We start from the raw sequence: 23551 nt of genomic DNA, 5'->3' as shown, positions 1-23551 counted from the left end.
TCTACGACTCATTGCCACTCAACTTTTTTCTTTACAGCTAGTGACTGGGTGCGAGTCTAATATCTCGTACTTACGCATATTTGAGTGTAGAGGAGATGGGCACGGCACCACCACCATGGATGATGGCATAGTGACGCCATAAAGTGGCATAATGGCATCACAGGCCGTGGGTTTCCCTAGAGAGCGTAGGAAACCCATAGGTTCGATGGATTCTCGTCCTAGGAAGAGATCGAGTTTGACACAACTTGATCCATTGATCATTGATACTCAAAATCCGTCTCATGAGAATATTCTGAATTGTGGTTATGTCCAAGAGACATCGTTGGGGACGCCTCAATGTTAAGACCAATTCCTGAGAATATAGAGATCTCCACAAACTATACTAGTGTACATGAGGACGTGGGATTATTGAGACCAATGACATTGAACCTTGCTCTGTTGAAGAATATTAACAAAGAGCGGATTGGCCTAAATGGAAAGAAGCGATCCCGGTTAAATTGGATTCACCAACGAAAAGAAAGGATTTCGGGCCTGAGATGCCAACACCTCCTAAAATAAAACCTGTTGACATTAATAGGTCTTCGTTAGATAGTGTGATGAGAAAATGATATGGTAATCTAGCCTTATGGCGCAAGGTTTCTCACAACGCCCTGAAATCGACTACGAGGATACATATTCTCTCGTAATGGAAGTTGTTACACTCCACTACTTTGTCAGTTTGGTAGTTTCTAAATAACTGAACATGCAGCTTACGTATGTGGTCATTAAGTATCTTTATGGGGATCTAGATACGAAAATATACATGAAGGTCCCTAATGGACTTCATTTACCCAAATCAAGTGGCTCTAGACCACGGAGTGCGTTTGCAATGAGGTTGAAACGCTCACTAAAGTGACTACTTGATGGGAAGGGAAACCGCTGAACATCTGAATTCCGAGTTTGAGATGAAGAACCTTTGGAGAACACGGTTTTGTCAAGATTTAAAACTTGTATACCATGTCAATGAATGCTTTGACATTTTGATAAAGTCAGAATGCACTCCTAGGGCCGTCCGTAGTCTTAACTTGTTCTGAACTTATTTGTTCTGAACTTGTTGGCTAGATGTAGCCTTGCACCAACGCGATGCTATTGGATTGGTGTAAAGACAATATTTTGTTACTTAAAAGGTATATGATAGAAATGGGCTTGTTTTATCCCTATAGAGAGAAAAGGAATAATGGACATTTGGGATAGAACCCCTTAAGGCCAGACGCCGCCATCCATGACGTCAAGACCGGCCATGTCGCCACCGCTAGCGCCGCCGCCATCCATGGTGGCATGCGTTCTCCTCCTCCCCAACATCAAAATCACGATAATATTTTGATGGGTTTTACTGATGTAGGGTATCTCTTTGACCCTCACAAAAGTCGCTCCCAAACGGATTATGTATTTACCATGGGAAGCACTGTAATATCTTGGAGGTCTACAAAACAAATCCTTAATTGTTGCTACTTCCTCAAATCATGCAGAGATTATTGCTCTACATGAAGCCGTGCGTGAATGCATATGGCTAAGGTCTGTAATTAGACATATTCGAGGAACTTGTGGTTTGAAGTCCACCACAGATTAACCTACATGCATTTATGAGGATAATGCAGCTTAATTGTATTGAACAAATGAAGTTAGGTTTCATCAAAGGCGACAACACTAAGCATATATCGCCTAAATTCCTTTATATTAAGCAACAACAATCACTTCTAAATATTGAAGTGAATCAAATCCGATCAGAGGATAATGTAGCGGACTTATTCACTAAGTCGTTACCTAAATCCACCTTGGAGAAACATGTGAAGAGCATCAGATTGAGACAGTTATCCGAACTCTCATGATTGTAGTAATCAGGGGGAGGTATGATGTCTACATGTTCGATCCCGAAGAGTGAATGACGTGTTGTACTCTTTTTTTCCTCCTCGAGGTTGTTTTTGTCCCATAGGGGTTGGGTTTTTATTACTCGAGCAAGGTTTTTAACGAGACAACGACCAAAGCGTCATCACCAAGTTTGAGCGGCACAAGGGGGAGTGTTGAAGAATGTTGACATTTAGTGTGCCTTATCAAACTAGGATTAGTTCTATAGTTGTAATAGGAGAGATTTTGTACTCCGAGTTAGAATAGGAATCCTTGTACTCTAAGATTATGTGCTTTGTAATCCCTATATATAAAGCTCCTATTATCAATGAATACAGAATTCTCTCCTCAATCTTTTTGTATCCTAATATCCTAAAAAAAAATAACAACACTATGCCAAAAAAGCAATCAGACGACAGAGGAGATCTGTCGTCTGATGAAAAAAATTTCTGTTGTCTAGTACGGTGCCGTCTCTTGGGGGTATCAGACGACAGATTTTCTCTGTCGTCTGATGAAAAATCAGACGACAGAAGGTTTTCAAGTTGTCTGTTGTCTGATTAAACCCAAGACATCTGTTTGATGAATTCAGACGACAGTTATCTGTTGTTTGTAATGACTTACAATAACAGTTTTCTGCTGTTTGTTTTGTATTCTAATAACACTTAACTGTTATTTAAACTACCAACACAAGACAATTGTTTGTTGTTGTACATTCATTTAAGATACAATTATATGTTGCTGTTTTTGTTTTGAGTCAACAAAAGTTTATATATTTTTGTCTTTATTTTTATTGTCAGACCACATTTTTCTGTTGTTTGAGTGGGAAAATAACAATAGATTTTTCCTTAATTCTGTTGTTCTTAAGTAGCTCCAACAACATATTTTGTGGCTTTGATTTAGTGGTTGCATGGTATTTCAGATGTCACATTTGTATTTCTATTAGGATGTAATCTGGAAACTACACAAATGACATATAGTATTGAATCTGTCATTACAGCCAACAAATACATCCATAATTTTTTCATACATAAACCTAATGAGTATCAGCTCAATAAACTCATAAGACAAAAAACTACTATCTAGAGCAACGTCTATACTAATGTAGAGCAACTAAGTTAGCCGATTATGTAACAGCTCTGATTCTTCAAACGGATAATCCTCCAGAGATATCAACTAATTGAGGCATCAAAGTTTTGAAGAGAAGATAGCCATTCCATATAATTCTTGCAATCTGCAGACAACACAAACACAGAAATTTAGCAAAGATGACATATTTCAAGAGCGAAACTAAGTACAGAACCAAAGATCACATTACAACTGCATGCCCAGAACAAGGATTGATACTTGTTTACATTATAACTATAGACATTCAATTAACAAAGCTAACTGTGTGCACAAAAAGTAAAGCTAGAAAAGATAATTTGCTAAGGATATCATACTAATTAAGAAAAGAAACAAAAATACCATGAAGCGCAAAACCACAACCCAGCTACCAAAAGCAATGCAACAAGCTTGCAAGCCGGAAATAATTTATAATAGTTGTCTATACAAAAATATTTCACAACAATTCTCAATTAGACCACTTCTCTGCTGGAAATAATATATAATCAATATTCAATCCTCTCAATAAAAGTGCAAGTGTACTGGAGAAAATTAAAAGTTGGAACTGCTAACTCCTTAATCTGATACTACATCCCATTTGGAGAAAACTCTGCTTTGTAAGTCATAGACATATATAGGAGGTTCCAAAAAGATTCTAGAGATTAAGACAGTACCTCGAATGCTATTGCAGTTTTCAATTTCTTCAGGATGACTCCTTTTAATTTCTTCAACACTCCTAGTTCAACTTCTGATCTGCTGACCATATCAATCAATATTACAACACCAAAATATCAAATATAGGCTTTATTTATATTTGTAATATCGATCACAAGGTAAACAAGGGAAATTGGGCTACTTTAGACTTAGAAATTCATGTTCCAATGAATCTGACGACTTCAATAGTACCTCATAATCAGTGATGACCAAGTTGTGTATCTTGCAGATACAAGATACAAGATCTAAATCCCACAAAGATAACTATCAAGAAAAAGAGACTCGAAACAAAAACAAGATAATTCTAAAACAAAATTATGTATTTCAAAATATCATTTAATAAGAAATAATCAATAAAAAGCAAGAGCCATCTTTCTTTCATACTTATCCTACATATTAGTCCTAGAATATTTTTGTGGACCTTCTCTACTTCCTGTCTGTATATTCAAATTTTATTCATATCAAACTGCTGAATTCTACATACAAACATACAAAGCTTGCAGGGAAAAAAAAAATTATGGAACATGGAATGCACCACTAGAGAAAGGCATGTGAATTGTGTGCGCCGCATCTTCGGAGAGAGAGAAAGGAGAGAGGGGGGGGAGGGGGGGGGGGGGGGGGGGGGTTTGGGGGAGGAATTGTAGATAATCAATGACCAACCTCATACAAAAGATCCATAACATTTAAGGTTGCAAGGGTATCATTGGAGTTAATTTCTGCTTCGAAAAGTCTAAGTAGATTTGACTTTGAAACCACTGATACCACATAGGGGAGACAGAGAATAGCTTCACAATTAAAGCCAAAATTTGAACCCGTCCCTGAAAATCATTAATATGATTTAGAATAAGGAAAAGTTCAACAGAGAAAATACATGATCACAATAGATCATGGAAGTTTGTACAAAGACCCTAAATGGGTAGAAACAAATTTTGACTCAAGTAATTGAGACAAATATACAGCTATCTAAGAATTTAAGACAATGAAAATATCCCAAATTCTTATTAATCCGGAAAAACAGAACATAATTGTAACTACTTTTACAGTTCGTCTACTAAAAGAGGGGTAAGTTATGAAATTTCTAATTATGTGTAAAACTCACAAAGTACCAATCACCATACCAGTGATGAGCATTCAGATGCCAACTTTCCAAGATGTGTAGCTTCATTGGTATTAGCTGGGAAAACAATATCCTACACATGACAGCGAAGGATTTCAATATGTTATCACGGACCATACTCAATGTAAGAAAATTTAATCAGTAGCTCAAAAAATGCTATAATCATACTATGCCTGCTGGACTACCAGCTATATTCTTTATTGCTTCAGTTGCTACAGTTGTAACTTGTTCATTTCTACATATCAAAAAGAAACATTGTCATAAATATATATCCATGAAGTAACTTACAAAAATAAGATAGGAACCAGTAGAAGCAATTTGACCCAAATAGATTCTTATCAAACAATAACAAAACCAAGTGTTGATCAAACAATAACAATATTGAAACTTACCCATTAATGAGGCAATCAAGCAATAGAGGATATATATTGTTGTCAATTATAAGATGTGCAGAAACAACATCTCCATTCACACTTTCGAGAAGGCGAGTAACCTAAATGTGCCATTTAAGATGTCAGACTAAATTACTTGAAATACACTATATTACATTAATTTCCAGCCAAGACACCCAAGAAACAAATGGAAAGCAATATGCCACAACATACAGAACTTAAGAGATATCATCATAAAGAAAAGATGCATAACAAATAATGATACATACCGTTTTACAAGCTAAAGATTTGACTTTCTGAGAATCTGCCGTCAGACCAACTTGTATGAAAGGCTGAAGGAAAGCAAAGAGAAATGCTTTATAGTCTAATCTAGAACACCCATAAGACATTCTATATACAAATGTTTCTTCTTCATTAGTGAAGATTATACCCCTTCGAGTGCAGAAATACAAAGAAATGCGGTACAGTCTTAAATTCTTTTACGAGGTCTGGCATTCCAATATATCACAATAAGTACACCACTCAAAGCTTTATAATGTTCACCGATAAGTACTAGTTAAATTTTAATCAAATTCAGTAAAATAGCGGCATCATTTTCCACAAGAAAGTAAGATGAATAATCATGAGAAATAACTAATCAGTTCGCTCCAAAATGCAGGCATACCATATACTGTGGGATGAGAGAAGCACCATATCTTGTTTTGAAAATACATTCCAAAACAGCAACCAAGGTATTTTCAAAACCTTCGCCGACTCACTCATCTCTGCAACAAAACACACATACAATTTGATCATACTGACATACTGAAATAGAACCAAGAGCAAGGCAACAAGAGCAATTTGTACATTCATTCATTCAAATATTCAATCATTCATTATTCGAATCAAGAGCAAGGCAGCAACTTACCCGAGCTTGAAGATTTCGGAATCGAACCAAGACTCCAAGTTGCTCCAGTTGACCACGAGCTCAATACTTCAACTAAAAACCCAAAACAGATCGATTGAAAACATTAAACCCAGAAACAATTCACAGTTTGATACCATCATACAAATGACAATGCGCCCAGAAACTTAACAAGAGTGAAGAGTTGAAGAATCACCGAATCAGAAACCCAGAAATTGAGGTTGAAGAATCACCAAGCTTCGAGGTTGAAGAATCGCCAAGCTTCGAACCCAAAATTATGCTTTGCGGCTTCACAGCAAGAGGAAGAGTTCGAGAATGGAATCAACGCCGGAGAGTAAGAACGCGACCTGAAGCTTTTCTGTGAGTTAGACTAGCAACTGAATTCATAAACCATAGCACCAAATTCAGAAATTCAAAAACAACAAATTCCACTACCAAGACAGAACCTAAATGTGTAAATCCATTTCAATATCCCCAACCCCAAATAGAAGAAACACTTAACAACTAAATTAAATTTACAAGGAAATTTTATCAAACCCCAAATCAATTTCCAGAAAAACCCTAAATCGAACATTGAAGTTGAACCCAATCGAAACCATAAACTAAATGAAGCAAAATGCTTACCAATAACCCAATCGAAAACAGAATAGTGAAGCTTCCTCTATCTTGAGTGGTTGCTGGACAGCTCCATTAAGACGCAAATGCAAACAACAAGGATTCTCAGGGTTGAAGGCGAGACTAAGAACGGTGGCTTAGGTTTGGGTAAGGATTCTCAGATCTGAAAGAAGGCCGACATTTAGGTATTATTGCTACGCTTTCCTTCCTCGATAGCTTGGATGTGCGTGAGCTTCTGAGTTTTTGGTTGCTGGTGAAAGAGGGGATAGAAACTTAGATAGGCCTAATGGTTGCTGAGACACAGAGCGAGTGGGTATTGTCGAGGGTTTTGTGTGCCAAAAAAGAGTTTAAAAAAAAGAAGAAGTCAAACACAGCTTACTCAGACAACATAATTAAGAAATTGTGTTGTCTGAATATCTCCCCTATTGACTAGTCAGCCTGGGTTTTGAGACTTTGAGAGGGAAAGTACTTCAACTTCTTGGAGGGAATTACTTTGGGTTTGATATGAAAAATTTCAATCTTTTACAACAACATATATATGTTGTCTGAATATGATCATACATTGAAAATGAAACAAGTATTGTTTTTCAGTGTATTCAGACAACACATTTAATTTATCTGTCGTCTGAAAAACTCAGACAACAGAAAATCGACAACAGAAAATCAGCTTTCTGTTGTCTGATGTCTGTCGTCTGATGACACTTTTGGCATAGTGCAAAAACAGAAGGGAGATGTTAGAGCTACAAAATCTTCAAGAAATTTATATGGGTAGGGAGAACCTGCAGCAGCTGCCCCTACAACGTTTTGATTGGAGTCCCTAACGTTCAAAACCAGCCTAGTCTTGTAGTGAGAATGAAAAGCATAGAAATCTGAAAGGGCCATTTTGATACAGCTCAACCAAGCCTTCCCCTCCATTGAATCAAGATCATCAAGAACAACCCCCACATTGACGGGGATATATGGTTTCATTTCCTAACATGGCCAAGCCAAATCTTGATGAAACAAAGAAGAAACAAATGAAAACAACAAGAGTAAGATTTGCAAGGTTCTTGTTGATCATATTTGAATCTTTTGGAAGCTGCTTAACGGATCAGGCCTTGTATTAAGTCCAATGTTATAGTCATGCATATATATGGAGATGGTGTAATAATTTGAAAGAGCGCAAGTGATTTCTTTGTTAAACAGTTCATTAGAGACGTTGTTGTTTGAATATTTTAAGAGTGGGAAGAGGCAACAGATATATAAGTCGGTCTATAATATGCTTGGTTGATCACCATTGTTAAGGGGGGAAGAAAAAAATTGAGAGAGACAGAACAAAATAATTAAACTAATTAAAACAATTAAGTTGACTTTTTGTGAGTTATTCTCTGGACAAAATAACTAGTTGAACTAATGCAGACTATTCTTTAGCTGACAACAGGACATAGTTGCATTTTTCTATAACTAATTAAACTAAGCCCCTTAAAACTTATTTTGAATAGAATAGACTTTGAAGACTTCGTTGAATACTGTAGTGGGTGCAAAACAAAGAGAGACATAGTTTGTCCTCGATCCCGTCTAAAATGGTAACTGGGGAATAAAAAGAACAAAACTTCAGGGATTCTAGAGTTCTACTTTGTGTCTGCTGGTTCAGGTCAATTAGCTCCATTTACTTTGAACAAATCAAACTATAATTTGGTTTATAAAATACACATACTGCTGATGGTCAAGTTTAAAGATGATAGAAACAAATGAAAATCTAATGTTCAAGCATTCTTGACTAAAATCAGAGTCCTTAGAGTTTGGATTACAATATATAATTATATCTCTATGCAGATATGCTATGTACATATGTTAATTCAAACCATATTTAATCATGTTTTAATGAATCTTGTATTATATTTAGCATGTTCATGTTATTCTTTTGATTATCTAAAGTCAATTGCATATGCAGTGGTTTGTTAATTTGGCAATTGCTGTAGCCCTCTCTGGACTTTATAACATTTGCCTTTCTTACTCTAATTAATTGTATGCTTTCTCATCACTGCTTTCATATCAAGGAAATTTTTTTTAGTCACTATACTTCACTGGAGAATTCCAAACAGTTGATTTAGAGAGGGTAGCCTTTGAGAGGGGGGCAGCAGTTGCAATATTTATAAATTAACTTTCCATAATGAAATAAGCTTGTTGTAGTTTTGTTTGTATGTCTTCTTTTCTTTGTTTAGTCTTAGGTGTCCAAATTTGTTTTATACTTTTTCTTTTGGTTAAATTACTCTAAAACAAAAAGAGATAAACAAGTGACCTACTTGTTCTCCTTGTCTTGTTTATTTTCAAACTTTTAACATTTTGATCAAGTGATGGCTATGATCATTTGTTGTTTCGGCTTGAGGAGAATTGGAGACATTTTTCCATTTTGATCAAACCAATATTTCCTATGTTTTTAGTGTCATTTCTCCTACATTTTACTTAGTTATTCCTTTAACAATATCATTTCTAACTTACTTTGTTGTATTTAGGTACAAATGAGCTTCAAACGCAGGAAATGAGCTAAGAAGAGCTAGAAATGAAAGAAATGAAGGCAAGGAGGAAGTGAGTGAGTCACAGAAATGGGAAAGAAATGGAGAAATGAAGCTTTCCTAATCCTACCAGGAAAAGGAATCCCAATTGAAGTAGGAATCCTAACTCAATTAGGAGTGAGCTCGGAAAAATGTTGCTCGGAAATGAAGAAACGACAGAGTCCTTGTTGGACTAGGAAACCTGATGACAATAGGAGTCCTGATGCTGCTAGGAGACCTGGTGAGGTTAGGATATGCTGTGGCTTCAAGATGACTCAAGATTGCTCAAGAATATTCTAGAATGCACAAGAAATTTCGGCAAATCCAGTCCAATTGAGAAGTCTGGCCCAAAGATTGAAGCATGTGACTTGCACATGAGTTTCTAGACCCTTCTTGACATCTTGGAGGAATCCTAAATCAATTCTTATTGATTTTTTTCCGTGAATTACATAGAAAATTCAAGAAGATTTCAGCAAGAGCAATTATGGAGAGTTTGAGAGAAAATCTACTTCGTATGCAATCAGGAAAAGAAAATAAAAATTATTTTAGGTTTCCTGGTTGTATTCTACATGCATGGTGGCCGAATCATGACTAGGTTCATTGAAGATTTTCAGCAATGAGAAGGGTGGCTTGTTCTCTACTTCTAATATTGGAATTTTCTCATTGGTCGAATGATACAAACAAGGAGATTTCTTAGGGAACAAAAACCTAAGCCATGCACTATATAAAGGAGGGATGCTTTGCCGTGAGATCATCATGAAACCCTTAATCAAAATCGCAATTCCTCTCCCTTTTTCTCTCAAAGTTTCGGCCTCTCAAATTGTTCAAGACTTTGAAGCTGTGAAGCAAGTTCCTCCTCCGTCAACCATCCTTGCCGTGACTCTCCTTGTCGTCCACCACCTTTGAAGACCTTCTTGTGTTCTTGAAACTTCTTTAAAAGTGTCACGCCCCGAATTTTGAATAACCAATTCAAATCCGAAACATGAATAAACAATTAATACAAATAACGTTCTGAATTTTTTTCTCAGAAACAAACACACCACTCGCCACTCAACACAAAACTCGAAAACCTCGAGTTAATTATTACAATTCACTCTTACAAAGTAAAATTGTAAAGCTCTAAATGAGCATAACAAACCTCACAATATAATGCTGTAATTCACATAACACTACTCTAAGCTGCCCGATCACCGTCCTGGTTCTCCTGACCTGCAGGGTTATCCGCTACACCGTTTGAATAGTGTACCGGGATTGCAACAACACAAAACCCGGTAAGCTTTTGACAGCCCGTATGAGTAAAAAGAAAGAACTGTTGATTTATTAAATTTTAGTTCAAGTAAAATTCAACAGTATTACGTCTGCAAAGAGACATCAAACCACTCATGTAAAACCACAAGGAATACATTTTCACAATCCTCAAATCACAATACACCACACTGGTCCTGCAAAAACCCAACCCACATAACACCACTTTGGTCCATCCCAACAGCACGTTAGAGCTCTAACCACATCGCTACCAGTCACCTTGGCCTAGGTGCAAGTAATGCGACATACTTCGGTTAATAATAAACCGTCGCGCTTTGGACATCCCCGTCCTCAGCACCATATACTTCGGTTAATAATAAACCGTCGCGCTTTGGACATCCCCGTCCTCAGCACACAACTTCGGTTAATAATAAACCGTCGCACCTTGGACATCCCCGTCCTCAGCACACAAACACTCCGGTTATCCTTAACCGTCGAACTTCAGACACCTCATCCTCAGAACCCTACATTCTCTAACTCTATACATCCTCCAATGTAAATCATGAATATTAACAAGAACTCATCAATCATGTTCATCACATATAATTATGGTAAGTCACATGTCAATTCATAATAATTTAATCATCCCAATTCCACACTCTTCAATGTCACACCATTCACATATAATCACGTAAGTATATATATACGTAATTATCCGCTCAGGGATAATCACTAATACCAACTATAGTTCACATGCAATAAAACCGAGAAATTCATTTGTATAGTAAAAATCATTTTACTTACCCATGGACCGTAGTTGATCAAGTCCATATGATTTTAAAACAAATATTTATTCCATAAATATTTTCACGCAATTACGACAAAATAAGGTAATTAAATTTATTCGGTTCGTAATATGAACCACGTGAGGTTTACTCACCTCTAAATTCCCGCTGCGTCTTCTTAACAGCTCAAAAACAACGATCCGAAATCGTTCACCAATCAATCCATCAACCACCTAGTCAAACACGATCTTAACTTAGAAATCATTCATAGACCACACATATACAGAAATCCAACGGTCGGATTCTAATTTAATGATGATCCAACGGTCAGATCAAATTTATATGATGATCCAACGGTCAGATCCTCACGGATCGCCCTTAGGATCATCCTCCAAAATTATCACGAAGATCCAACGGTCAGATCTTCCTGAATCGCCCTTACTAACATCTCCACAAAATTATATGAAAATCCGACGGTCGGATTCTCACGAATCGCCTTCCGAATCACTATTTCTCAAATATACGAAGATCCAACGGTCGGATCTTCGCCCGTGACCTCACAAAGTCACCGGGACAGTCATACGATCAACATATTAAAATTTGAAGTAAAACCGATGGTCTGATCTTCGTAGATCGTAAACCGAAGATAAAACGTAAAAAACCGTAAATAGTAACGTAAAAACGTAAATCCACTATTTACCAACTTTTTCTAACATAACCTTGTAATATATCAAAACGCTCGTATGGATGCATAGATCATCGCCCAGATAATATAAACTCAAAATATAGTCCGACGCACCGCCACATGCGGAGGACAGACGGCGGTCAACGCGGCGGTCAACGCCGGCTAACCACTTCAGATGCTAAAGTTGTCAACTACAAACTTCTTCAAAATACAGAATTGAACCACTTTAATACCTGACTTTTTCTGAGACAAGGTCTAGATCGTCCTAGATCAAGCGTTGAAGTTGGATTAATCTCGGTCGCACGATCAGATCCTAGATTGAATCAGAGGCGTACAAAAAGTCAAACCTTGATCTAGCGGTCTACACTCAAAATCGTGATGAAAGACTTACATAGGGATGATCAGGGGGACGAGGAGATCACGAAACTGGGGACGATCGGCCCATGCAACGCCGGAAAAGTGGTTTTCCGGCCGGGTCAGAATCATGCGTCTAGGTGGCTTCGATCCATCTTTTGGAGCAGCGGCGGAGCAAGGCGAGGCTGGGGAGCTGCTCAGCGTGCGGCGGCGACCTCGAAAAGCTCCGGGTCCGAGGCCGGAGGAAGTCGGAGGGCCGTCGTTTGGCCGGGTCGGGTCGGTCGGGACCCGAGGGTTCTGAAGAGAGACAGAGAGAAAACGCGGGGACTGTTCCGCAAATTCAACATGTTTTCGTCCTTAATGAAAAAGTCAACATTTTTTTTGATATTTATAGAAAATTCCCAATTTTCAAATATTCATAACTTATTCATACGAACTCCGAATATTGCGTTCCACATATGCACGAGATCGTATCGACAAGCTCTACAACTTCCATGAAGGAAGTTTTCCCAAATTTTGAACGTATAAAAAGACAACTTTCGCGAGCCCCTAAATAACGTTCGTTTTCGAAATAAAATCGTTCGAACTAATTCCACAACTTTTCCAAGCTTCGTACTCGCTCCTATTATCGTGAAATCATTTCTAAAAATCCACGGAATTTAATTTGGATTTTTCGGGGTATTACAAAAAGTGTAACCATGAACCCTAGAACTTTGTTTTCGGTTTTATTGTTTTGTAACTTAAAAATAATCAGATTTTATAGCGTTCTATGTTTTTGGTTTTATTGGATGATGCGATTTCTTGTGAGATTAAAGTATATGTTTTGATGTTTAGTTTCCAATAACCTTGAAGCATGAATTCATTTTAGGATTTTCAGATTTATAGTTTTCGAATTCTTTATATGTTCTTGAATGTTTGTTGATTTTGTTCTTCAATCCCACCTTTCATGTTTTCGATTTATTTGATGGCCAACTTAGGTTTCGAATTGCATGATTGAATCCATAATAAGATGCTAGCGTTCTAGGTCTTGTTAATTGAAGTGGAAAACCTATAATCACTTAGGTAAATCAACAAAGAGAATTGCATGCTTGATTAGCTTTCTAACTTGTGTGTTTTTCTTAAATCAATCAAACTTTCTAAGTGTCTAATGCGTTGAACATGTTTGTTAATGGATTGATCACTCACTAACATTGCATGTTTAATAGGGTTAACTATGGTGTGTTCATCTAGTTAATTTAACTAAGGAAAGTAAAAAGAACTTATGCATGCGTTCATGGTTTGTTCTTGATTGATTTCGTTCAAGTATGTGTTTTGATTCGTGAACTATGATTTGTGATCTTGAATTCGTGTTAAAGGTTGTTAACTTCATCATACATCTTATCCATCCATTGTATCCTTGATTCTTGGTTGATTGGTCAATGTAATTAGTTAGTTAATTAGTTTAATAAAAACAATTTCGAAATCCCCCTTAATTTCCTTGTAATTTACGTAAATATTGTATATCTCTAATTGTCAATTATTTTCTTTGACGTTTAAATGACAGGAGCACCCTCAATCCCCGGATAGAACGATCCCTACTTGCTATATACTAACAATTGTCAACAGGGTTAATTTTGAGAACTCATTTTGAGCTCATCATACTTCTTCCAATTTCTGTTTATAAGTATGTATTTTCGTAAAAGTTACATGCAGCACAACTAACTAGTAGTAACAGCGCTTTTTGTTTCTTGGTTTTCATATTAGGTTGTGGATCGTCATTTTTGACTCTCCCGTACTTATATTCTATATTTCTATCTCATGTGAATATATTTTGGATTATCTCTCAAAAAAACTTGTAAAGCTCCTAAGAATTGGAAATGACAGTTCCATAGGGGGGACATTGGCAACCTTTGCAAATTGTACAGGAAAAAAAAAAAAAAAAAAAAAGGTTTTGAAAGGCATCAGAATGGTACGCTGAATATTTACAACCTCTTATACACTCGCATTTGTCTACCACTTAAAGATGTTATAATACCACTCATACTTTCACTTGCAACGACTCTGTTATGCAAAATTGAAAAAACTAGAGAGTTCTGAAGTAAATTAAGAGCAGAGCTTATTGCAAAAAATGATAAAAGCGCACCTGATCTTGGTCTTGAAAAGGAAGTTCACTTCCATCGACTTTGGTGGCCCTAAGATCGCTTGCTCTCTTACATTCTTTATCACATCCAGAGCTGCATCTCGGTGAAATTGAAAATTAAATTTTTGATTAAGTCAATCATATTAAAAGGAATACATGTATATGGTTGAACATCATCATGATTATGAATAGGATAAAGTTACAACTGTGGATGCTTATTGCTTAACCACAAATTCTACAATCACCTGCAGCAACTGCACCAACAACAATTTGTGAAACCATTTCATCTGTGCACCAGTGCAATATTTAGAAGACTAGCTGGTTATAGTCTTCTTATAATAAATTGCTAGCGATCAGCACTGTTCAAATTAAAATCTTAGGATTATGACAACATAGTGTACTGAAGTTGCAGATCCTTTCGAAAAATATCTATAAAGAAGGCCAATCAAAGGAAAGAAACAGTATCTGCAAACATATATAGCTATGAAGTCAAGCTAGCTGATAACCATCCAGATGATCAACTATTGACATATAATCTTGAAAAATTATGTACTGAATTTTATTTTTGTGCCATACTGTTTCAGTTCTGTAATCTGCCCTGAATATTAACTATTTTCTCCAGTTGTTTCAGGAGTTGTATACATTTCTTGAGAGTCATAGGAATCCATGCCTTGGAACTGATTCTGAAGATGCTTGACCTGGAGGTGGTGTGAGTTGCTCTGAACTGCCATCACTGTGATTGCTGTAGCTAAATGGACTTTCTGGCCAGTTGTAATTTGGTGAGATGTTTACTTCATCTCTAGCACCAGTGATACGATCTCTCGGTTGACTGCTCTTAAATGTACGAGAATTTAGGTCTTTCTGATTGAAAATTTTGAACAAGACCCGAATCCTTTCTGATGTCGAAGCTTCTGAATCAGGATCTATCAATAGGTGTCCATTCTCATAAAGAAATGAAGCTACAAATATGATGAGAGCGAATATTGAAGCCACTCCAGCAATGAGGAATAACCCCCAAAAGCTATCGAGTCCAAGACTATTGCTAGAACCCAGTTGGCTGGAGCTTTGACAATTGCTTTCTTTCTTGAACCATTTTGATTCAATGCTCATCATCTTCTCTCCTTCAGTTACGTCTAGGATTGCTTGTGAAACATCAGGTACAAGAGGGGAACGCTTTGGAAACACCTGCAATTATTCCACATCAGGAATTAATTCTATATTGTTTGTGTTGACATTATAGTCTTGCATCGACAATTCTAAGCCTTGCATAATGATATATAAAACAAACATTCTGAGAGGAGAAAGAACTTACAAAACCAAACCCTTCAGTTTTAAAGATGGGTCCAATCATGGTGTATTTAGAACAATACTTTGCAAGAAAAAGCTTCATAGTTGGGGTTTCATCAACAAAAGCAGCAATACCACCATTTGCACTCCCTTTTGAAAGAGCTTCATCAAGTGCTTCCATAGTTCTAAAACCTTTAAGATTTGAATCGTTGAAACCTACTTCTTTCAAGAGTCCATAAACATAAGCATTCTTAGAGTACCCAACATTATCCCCCTTCCTTAAAAGATCCTTAATATCAACAACAGTTGGCTTAAGTTGTTGGACTGTTAATAGCGATGCTAGATTAGCTGTATAAGTTTGTGTCAATATTAGGACAACGAATACCCATATAATCATCACGAATCTAGTCAAGTTGCTAATCACATTCTCTTCTGTAAAGGGTACAAAGGGTTAAGGAAATCTGTTCATTAAAGTTAGCACAATAGCTAGCCAGAGGTTATATATAAATATGAATAAAAGCGAGTTGGTAGATAATTACTTTGTGAGAAAACCATAGTTGAGAAGGAAAACCAGACACTAGTCCCAAATTGATGTGAAGGAGGACCACGAAAGTCTTCATTAATTCGATGTTCAAGAACCCAAACAACAAAACCAGTAAAGAGGAAGAAACAAAAAGTTGTAAGCCACAGGTCCCAAGTCAAAGGCTTCAAGAAAACCCATGCATTCTTGCTCGTTGTGTCTATGATTGGCACCACCATTACAACACCAGATTCTGTGTATGGCATTGTAAAGTCCACGTACAAGGACCTATTTGCTCTAATTGTTGTATCTCCAACGACGGCATCAAACTTCTGTCAATGAATTAAAAGATCTGCATTATCATCTTAGCATGAAGAAAATAAAATAAGACAATAGTATTCGGTAATAATGTCAAACAGTTATTGTAATCGATAGATCAAAGATATCAAGAGTTTTACCCCAAGATATACTTGATAGACCAAATCATTATAATTGCCAGCACTAGTGCCATCAGGGTTTGTGAAGGGAGCGAACTCATAAGGAAGAGCATAAGGTAGTACTTTCAATGCAGCATGAAAGACATCAATACAGAACCCAGTGACATCCATTGTGCCGGTCTTTGGATCTTTCGAGATCTTAACAAATTCAGTAAAATCAATCTTGACAGGAACTCCTATTATCAACTTCTTGCCATTTGTTGGTATCTCCCATCCCCTTGGAACAGAGAGAGAATTTCCAGGCCATTTAATTGGTCCAAGATTGCTCTTGGAATTAGTTGAAAGGATGCTTGTGTTTGTTGAGTCATTCAACTTTTTCACCATTTGATTTTGCGGAGTCCAAAATGCAACTGGCTTTCCTCCCTCACCTTTTATATTAACAATTGTAAAAGTTGATGACTGAAGTTGCCCTTCTACAAGCTTGAAGTCTCCAGCTATGCCTTTGAATCTAGTAATTGATAATGCTTCAGCAAGTTTAGGACCATTTTCAGAGACCTTATAAGTATCAAGGTCAGTTGAGTTGAAGGAAGTATCCTTGTGGATTTCAGAGCTTGTACTGATCCCAACATTTTCAATTGACACGGCTAATGCAAAAGCAGCATCATAAGCCTGAAGTGCATAAACATCCAATTGAACATCTATAATGGTTGGGTTGTCTTGTTGGAATTGCCCTTTCCACCGGAGCTCGAATTTTTCAAGTTCTGTTGTTCTCGGGATGAATGTTTTGATACCTAACACACCTTCCATGGAAGCTATGGCTGAAGAATTCATCGAATTTAAACGATTAGAAATCCCATCGGTCAAGATCCAAACATATCCTTTACTCATCATTCCTATCTCTTTTGCCTTGGAAAACAGCTTAAAGCAAAGATTGGACTTCATATGCACGATGAAGACTCTAGTTTGCATTGTCATTAATTTGTAAAGCTCTTTTAAAATCTGGTCACCAGTTGCTGATGGGGAAATGACACTACGGTAAGGGACATGAGCATCAACATCTTGCAAGGCATCAATGAGAAAAGGTATGATTCCCTCCCCATACATATTGTCCACGTAGATTGGTACAACTTGTCTCCATCCAAAATTTTGAACAATGCTACTAATGGCTTTCACTTGATATGAGTCGGTTTGAGTAATTCTAAAAAAGTAAGGGCTCCGGAGCGAAGTAAGATAAGGTGCTGATGCAGAAAATGATAAAATGGGCACATGAGCTTCGTCTCCCAAATTAACAATGAAGCTCGCCTGCATTGATGTTTCAGGCCCTAATATTGCTAGAACTTCTGCATTCTTTATCAGATCCAGAGCTGTCTCAATGAAAAAGAGCAGAGATTATTTGAGAAGATCGATTAGATAATGATAAGTAGACTTATGTATTCTTTATCAGCATGCCCAATTTTTCTCATCATAGCTCCCCGCTCAACCAAACTGTAATTCAAACATGACAGAGAATACTTAATAAATGATAGTTAACGAAGAATAGATGATAACACAGGAAATTGGGAGCTTTATAGGTGCTAAACAGTTGGGAGGCGACCTTGTACCCCCTTTTTTAGTGAGATTTGTTAAATGAAGGAATAGTTGGTCAAGCAAAGCCTTAAACTCTTACACTGTTAGTGCTACCTAGTCAGAATCGAGATTACGTTTTAACTCACAACAGAGACATTTGAATAAAAACCTATAATACTCGTTGCCAAGCAATTCAATGATGTAAATCACTCAGCACTATCCTTCATTCTCCAAAAGTTATCATGGGCTTAAAAAGATGCTGGGTGATCAATAGGGCCTTGATCATAAATCTTCAAGTTTGATAATCTGTACTGACGTCATGACCTGCTTCAACTCTGTCATTAGCAAGAGTAAATTGCAGGGCACATGCAAGAGTCATGAACAAGGTTTATTAATCCATTACCACCGAGTATAGATTTGATTAAGATTGGATTATTAAGATGTGATAGAAAGTAGATTGGGGCACTGGAGAAATGACAGTTCTTCTTCTTTTCTTTTTTTTTTTTTTTTTCCGCTTCAAGGACTAAAACTTTGAATCATGTGTTGAGATATGAATTTTACACAAACTGTTCTACTGCAAATAGTATCAGAAGATAGAGATCAAGGAAGAGAACTGGAGCAGTAGAAATGAGGGATTAAGGTGAAAAATGAGTACTTTAGGGATATATATAGTACAAGGAAAAGGGAGAATGAGGATTTCAAGATCTGCTGACGCCAGTGTCAAGCTGCCATCATTAATTACTTTCTGATGATTCTACTAATAGATCCCAACTCCTATCAGGTCTCTAGTTCTCTTAGGCTAATAATGGTAGTCGACTTGGGTGTTATTTCAACAACAAAAAATCTTTTTAACATGTGTATAAACTAGATATTGTGGTCAATTTAAGAATAGATCAAATAGGAAATATCATGCTACTCACCTCCTTTTGAAACTCTTGAACATATATATCCATAGCACACTGATCGGGTGACTCGGCTATAAATCTATAATTCTCTAAATGTTTCGACACCAATAGGTTTCTTATTGTACAAATCCATATTCCTTAAGAAGTACAGAGTGCTATATAAGCAGTATTAATTTGTGATGCCTCCCATTTTTGTGATAAAATTTGTCTGAAAGTCTTCTCATATTATGAAGTGCTTTTAATTGTTTGATAGGAAATCAAAGAGAAAATATACTATACAGAGCATGAGAGAGAGAGAGAGAGAGAGAGAGAGAGAGAGAACCTGCCGCAGCTGCACCAACAACAGTTTGTTTGGAGTTCCTTGTGTTCAATACTATCCTCGTCTTGAAGTAAGGATGAGATGCATAAATATCTGAGAGGGCCATTTCTATGCAACTCAAGTACACCTTTGCAGTCTTCCCGCCCCCTGAATCAAAGTCAAGAACAACACCAACATTCACTGGGATTGTTGTATTTTGTGCATTAATCATGGCCAGAAAAATCCATGAGAAGAGAAAGGTATGATTTTTCTTCTTGATCATCATATATGAATCTTTTTAAAGCTTTGGTCATGTATTCTGGGAACGATCAAGGTCCAAATTATATATATGGATTGTAAGTGTGTGTGTGTGTGTATAGGATATGAATCTCCCCAGGACACAAAAGAAGCTTTCTATTACCACTAGCTAACACGAAACCCGTCATAGACGCAATAAAATTAGTCATACCCAACTGTCTCACAGACCAAAAATATATGTAAACAACTGATACTGGCACTCATTCACTAGAAAGTTTTGTAACAGAAATTTTTTTCCTTTTCTTTTTTTTCCTTAAATTTTCATTTTTTAAAGCAAAGACCAATCGAGTTTTTCGAGTCTAGCTTGAATTCATTCAAATGAAGACGATACAGAATTTTATTAGTCCTCTTTCCTTGACTTGTAGCAATAGCTAGCCTTATATTATCCTTGTTCTGGTCCTTGTAAGTTGCGAATATTTAACTCGAAAGCATTTTCATCTGCGCTTAGCTTAGGTGCTTGACAAAGACCCTGTCTTGATAAACTATACACTAATACTATCTTAATTTCAAGTCAGTCAATTAATGTTTAAAAACTCTTAGTTTATTTAGTGTATATGGAAATATCTATCTTCCAACTACCTCGAAAGCATCCAAATTGTTCTTGATAAAGACTGGACAAGCATCTACTTGGTTTGATTCATATAGACATTAAAAATAAACAGAGAGTTGAGATTGAATCTGAACCAAAACTCACTTAATCAGTTGACTCACGATGGTACCAAAGAGACATTGTCGGCTTCAAACGTAGAGAAGACGCGGTCTACAAAGGAACTAATAACTACTTATCAACAGGCCCGACCTTCCCCAAGGGCAGCCTTGGCGACATCTCAAGGCCCAAGGGAAGGTAGGGCACCATAGATATACACACACACACACAGATCCTATCCACAGCGGAGTTTCGCTTTGAAATTAAAGTGCACATTTAGAATTTAGGGTCACTTTTCAGTCGCATATCCACATCTCGACCGTTCAATTTTTAGATACTAATGTATATATCATCTCTACAAATTTTCACCCAAATTGATGATCGTTAAGGCATTGATAACTGCCTTAAATCTAGTACGGTTTAGGTTGGACAGATTCAGTTGGTCAATTGGTTTAAGCGAGTTAGATACCTTAAAGATCATCAATTTCGCTGAAAATTTGCAGAGATGATCTATACATTAGTACCTAAAAATTGAACGGTCAAGATGTGGATATGCGACCGAAAAGTGACCATAAACTCTAAATGCGCACTTTAATTTCAAAGTGAAGCTCCGCTCTATATATGATCTATGTATATATATAGTCCTTCTTGGCTAAGGACATCCTTACCTAAGCTTAGGTACAGATTTCCAGTTTTTGGCCACTTTTCGATCACATATTCACATCTTAACCGTTCAGTTCTTAGGTCCTAATGTATAGATCATCTCAGCAAAATTTCAGCCAAATTGATGATCGTTAAGGCATTCAAAACTGCAATTTACAACAATGTACACGAACGGTTCCGGTTCGACAGATTCGGTTCGTTCCATCATATTTTGACATCTCAACCATTCCGTTTTTAGGTCCTAATGTGTAGATCACTTCTGAAAATTTTCCGCCAAATTGATTATTGTTAAGGCATTCAAAACGGCGACTTGAAATTATAAGTATGAACGGTTCAAGTTTGATAGATTTGGTTCGTCCATTGATTTAATCTAGTTTGATACCTTAACGATCACCGATTTGGCTGAAAATATGCAGAAATGATCTACACATTAGGACCTAAAAACTAAATGGCTGAGATGCCGAAATGTGATCAAAAAGTTCGTATAATGCCCTATCCCTAGAAAAGACCAAAAAAAAAAAGGATCCCTTAGTGGAAAAGCCTATATATATATATATATATATATATATATATATATATATATATATATTTGCAATAACATGCTGCAAAATGTAAAAAATAAAAAATAATTTCAAAATTCTAGACGCACTATTGGATCTTTTCTTTTTCTTTGACTCTTCTAGTCATCGCAAACTGCAAAAAGTCAAGCACCATTATAGCAGAGTCTTTCACTCTCTCCAAAACGTTGAAATCAAACAACTTTCTCTTTAAATTTAGGGTTTCAATGTTTGTTAATCCCTCCATTCATTTTCATCATATATCCCTTGAATCTTTCTCCTATAATTAGTTTTTCATCTCCCAATTTTTCTCCTCTCTAATTTTTTGTTCTTCTACTGTGATTAGACAAATTTGTTGACATTTCATGGTGCAGGTTGAGGTGTATATCAAAATAGGTATTGGGTGTTCTTTAATTTTAAAATTATGAATATTAGAAGTTTTGTTGCTTGTTTTTTGTGGTTCTGTTGATTATTCTAAAAACTTGTTAATAATATGTAACTTTTCAAAGGAAAATTAATCTCCAAATTGTAGGAACCAAAAAAATTTCGCCCTGGGCATCAAGAACCTCAGGATCGGCCTTGCTAATCAAAATCACAAAATGCTAGTTTTACACAAGAATTAATTAATAACTAGAACTAGAATGTAAACAAACCTGAAAGGAAGGAATGAAAAGAAGAGGATGATGAATGCGGAGATTGAGATTTGCTGATTCTACATTGATGGAAACCGGCAATCATCCCATTGTAGGAGGCAAGTGTGGTCCTTTCAGAAATTCGGAGAGCTCTGATTCATATCGAAAATTAAAATAAAAAAACAAAGACCACTGCTTTGTCTTTGGCTTTGTGGAGACCGTTCCATCTTCTCGGTGCTGAATAGATGCGTTATGTTTAGTTGAAAATGTTGCCATCCGACCTTCCCTCCTCCTCGACTATTTCCATTCAAGGGTAAAGTTCTTTTCCTTGTTGTTTCCTTTTTCTTCTCTTATACAAAATATATATAGGGGAAAAAAGTCACAAAGAGTACCCCAACTTAAACTCATTCTATACTTTGGTACCTCAACTTATTATTTCTATATAAGATTTATACACGCCGTTACTAACACCTTTAACTCAAGTGCCACATGGCTTTTTCTATAGGTGTTTTTGTCGTTTAATGTTTTTGTGATCCAATTTGTTATCAAGTATAATCGAAAGTGATCCCTATGAATTGCTTAATGAAGCAGTGACAGCGGCGATCTGGGCAACGAAGTGGCATAGGTTGGGGCCGTCGGAGTGGTTCGGAAGACATGAGCTGGAGTGAGAGAAGCTTCTGGAGCCAAGACTCCTCCTTTGTGTGAATCTGTTTTGGGGTTTTTGATCACTGCCTTGGAGCTCCCAGAAGCATCTGGGTTTTGAAAGATTTGAGGATTTTGGTGGCTCTGGTTTAATGCAACAAAACGTTGGAGAAATTTGATGAACAGCGGGATTAAATGCTGTGGAAGAAAAAAAAAAAAACAAGAAGAAGAAACCTCTATTTGGATAGCAACTTCTGGGTTTTGATGTGAGAAAGAGAGAGAGAGAGAGATTTCGCAGCTTCTGGGCTGCTTCCACTTACTTTTGTTCATAACCATTTGATGTTTGCATAATTGTAATGACACTTGCCAAAATATGATGGGGTCTATCAGTTTATGGGCATATTTCTTTAAGAGAAAAATTCAGGTACCGTCCCCAAACTATGCTGCCAAGGCCAATTTAATACCCGAACTCTCAAAAGTATCAATGTGATACCCAAAGACCTAAATTGGTATCAACGTGATACTTTCGTCAAAATTTTCTAACGGCGCCATCTGTTTGCTGACGTGGCAAGCACGTGGGTCCCAAAAAAAAAGTGAAATGACAAATTTACCCTTTTTTTTTTTTAGAAAA

The 23551-nt window shown here is 36.7% G+C and overlaps 2 protein-coding genes across 3 annotated transcripts; both read right to left on the bottom strand.

Moving 5' to 3' along the window:
- Positions 1 to 2819: 2819 nt before the first annotated feature.
- Positions 2820 to 7044, bottom strand: LOC133741437 (uncharacterized). Its single transcript, XM_062169330.1, has 10 exons — positions 6737 to 7044; positions 6309 to 6459; positions 6116 to 6187; positions 5873 to 5972; positions 5478 to 5540; positions 5209 to 5309; positions 4985 to 5051; positions 4818 to 4889; positions 3660 to 3738; positions 2820 to 3115 (listed from the first exon to the last, which is right to left on the bottom strand). Exons 4-9 carry the CDS (start codon positions 5873 to 5875, stop codon positions 3727 to 3729), a joined length of 318 nt encoding a protein of 105 aa, XP_062025314.1. The 5' UTR covers positions 5876 to 5972; positions 6116 to 6187; positions 6309 to 6459; positions 6737 to 7044; the 3' UTR covers positions 2820 to 3115; positions 3660 to 3726.
- Positions 7045 to 14994: 7950 nt separating this feature from the next.
- LOC133735928 (glutamate receptor 2.7-like) lies at positions 14995 to 22535 on the bottom strand. Of its 2 annotated transcripts, XM_062163374.1 has the most exons (6): positions 22300 to 22535; positions 19487 to 19630; positions 16715 to 18057; positions 16276 to 16588; positions 15762 to 16168; positions 14995 to 15634 (listed from the first exon to the last, which is right to left on the bottom strand). In XM_062163374.1, the coding sequence occupies exons 1-6, from the start codon at positions 22382 to 22384 to the stop codon at positions 15104 to 15106; spliced, it is 2823 nt and encodes a 940-aa protein (XP_062019358.1). In that variant the 5' UTR covers positions 22385 to 22535; the 3' UTR covers positions 14995 to 15103. The 2 variants fall into 2 exon arrangements, with proteins under 2 accessions (XP_062019358.1, XP_062019357.1); XM_062163373.1 differs by lacking the exon at positions 22300 to 22535 and having other exon boundaries at positions 19487 to 19870.
- Positions 22536 to 23551: the final 1016 nt, after the last annotated feature.

This window comes from Rosa rugosa, chromosome 3 (genome assembly GCF_958449725.1).
Source record: "Rosa rugosa chromosome 3, drRosRugo1.1, whole genome shotgun sequence".
Lineage (NCBI taxonomy): Eukaryota > Viridiplantae > Streptophyta > Magnoliopsida > Rosales > Rosaceae > Rosa > Rosa rugosa.
This window is presented reverse-complemented; position numbering and strand designations above follow the sequence as displayed.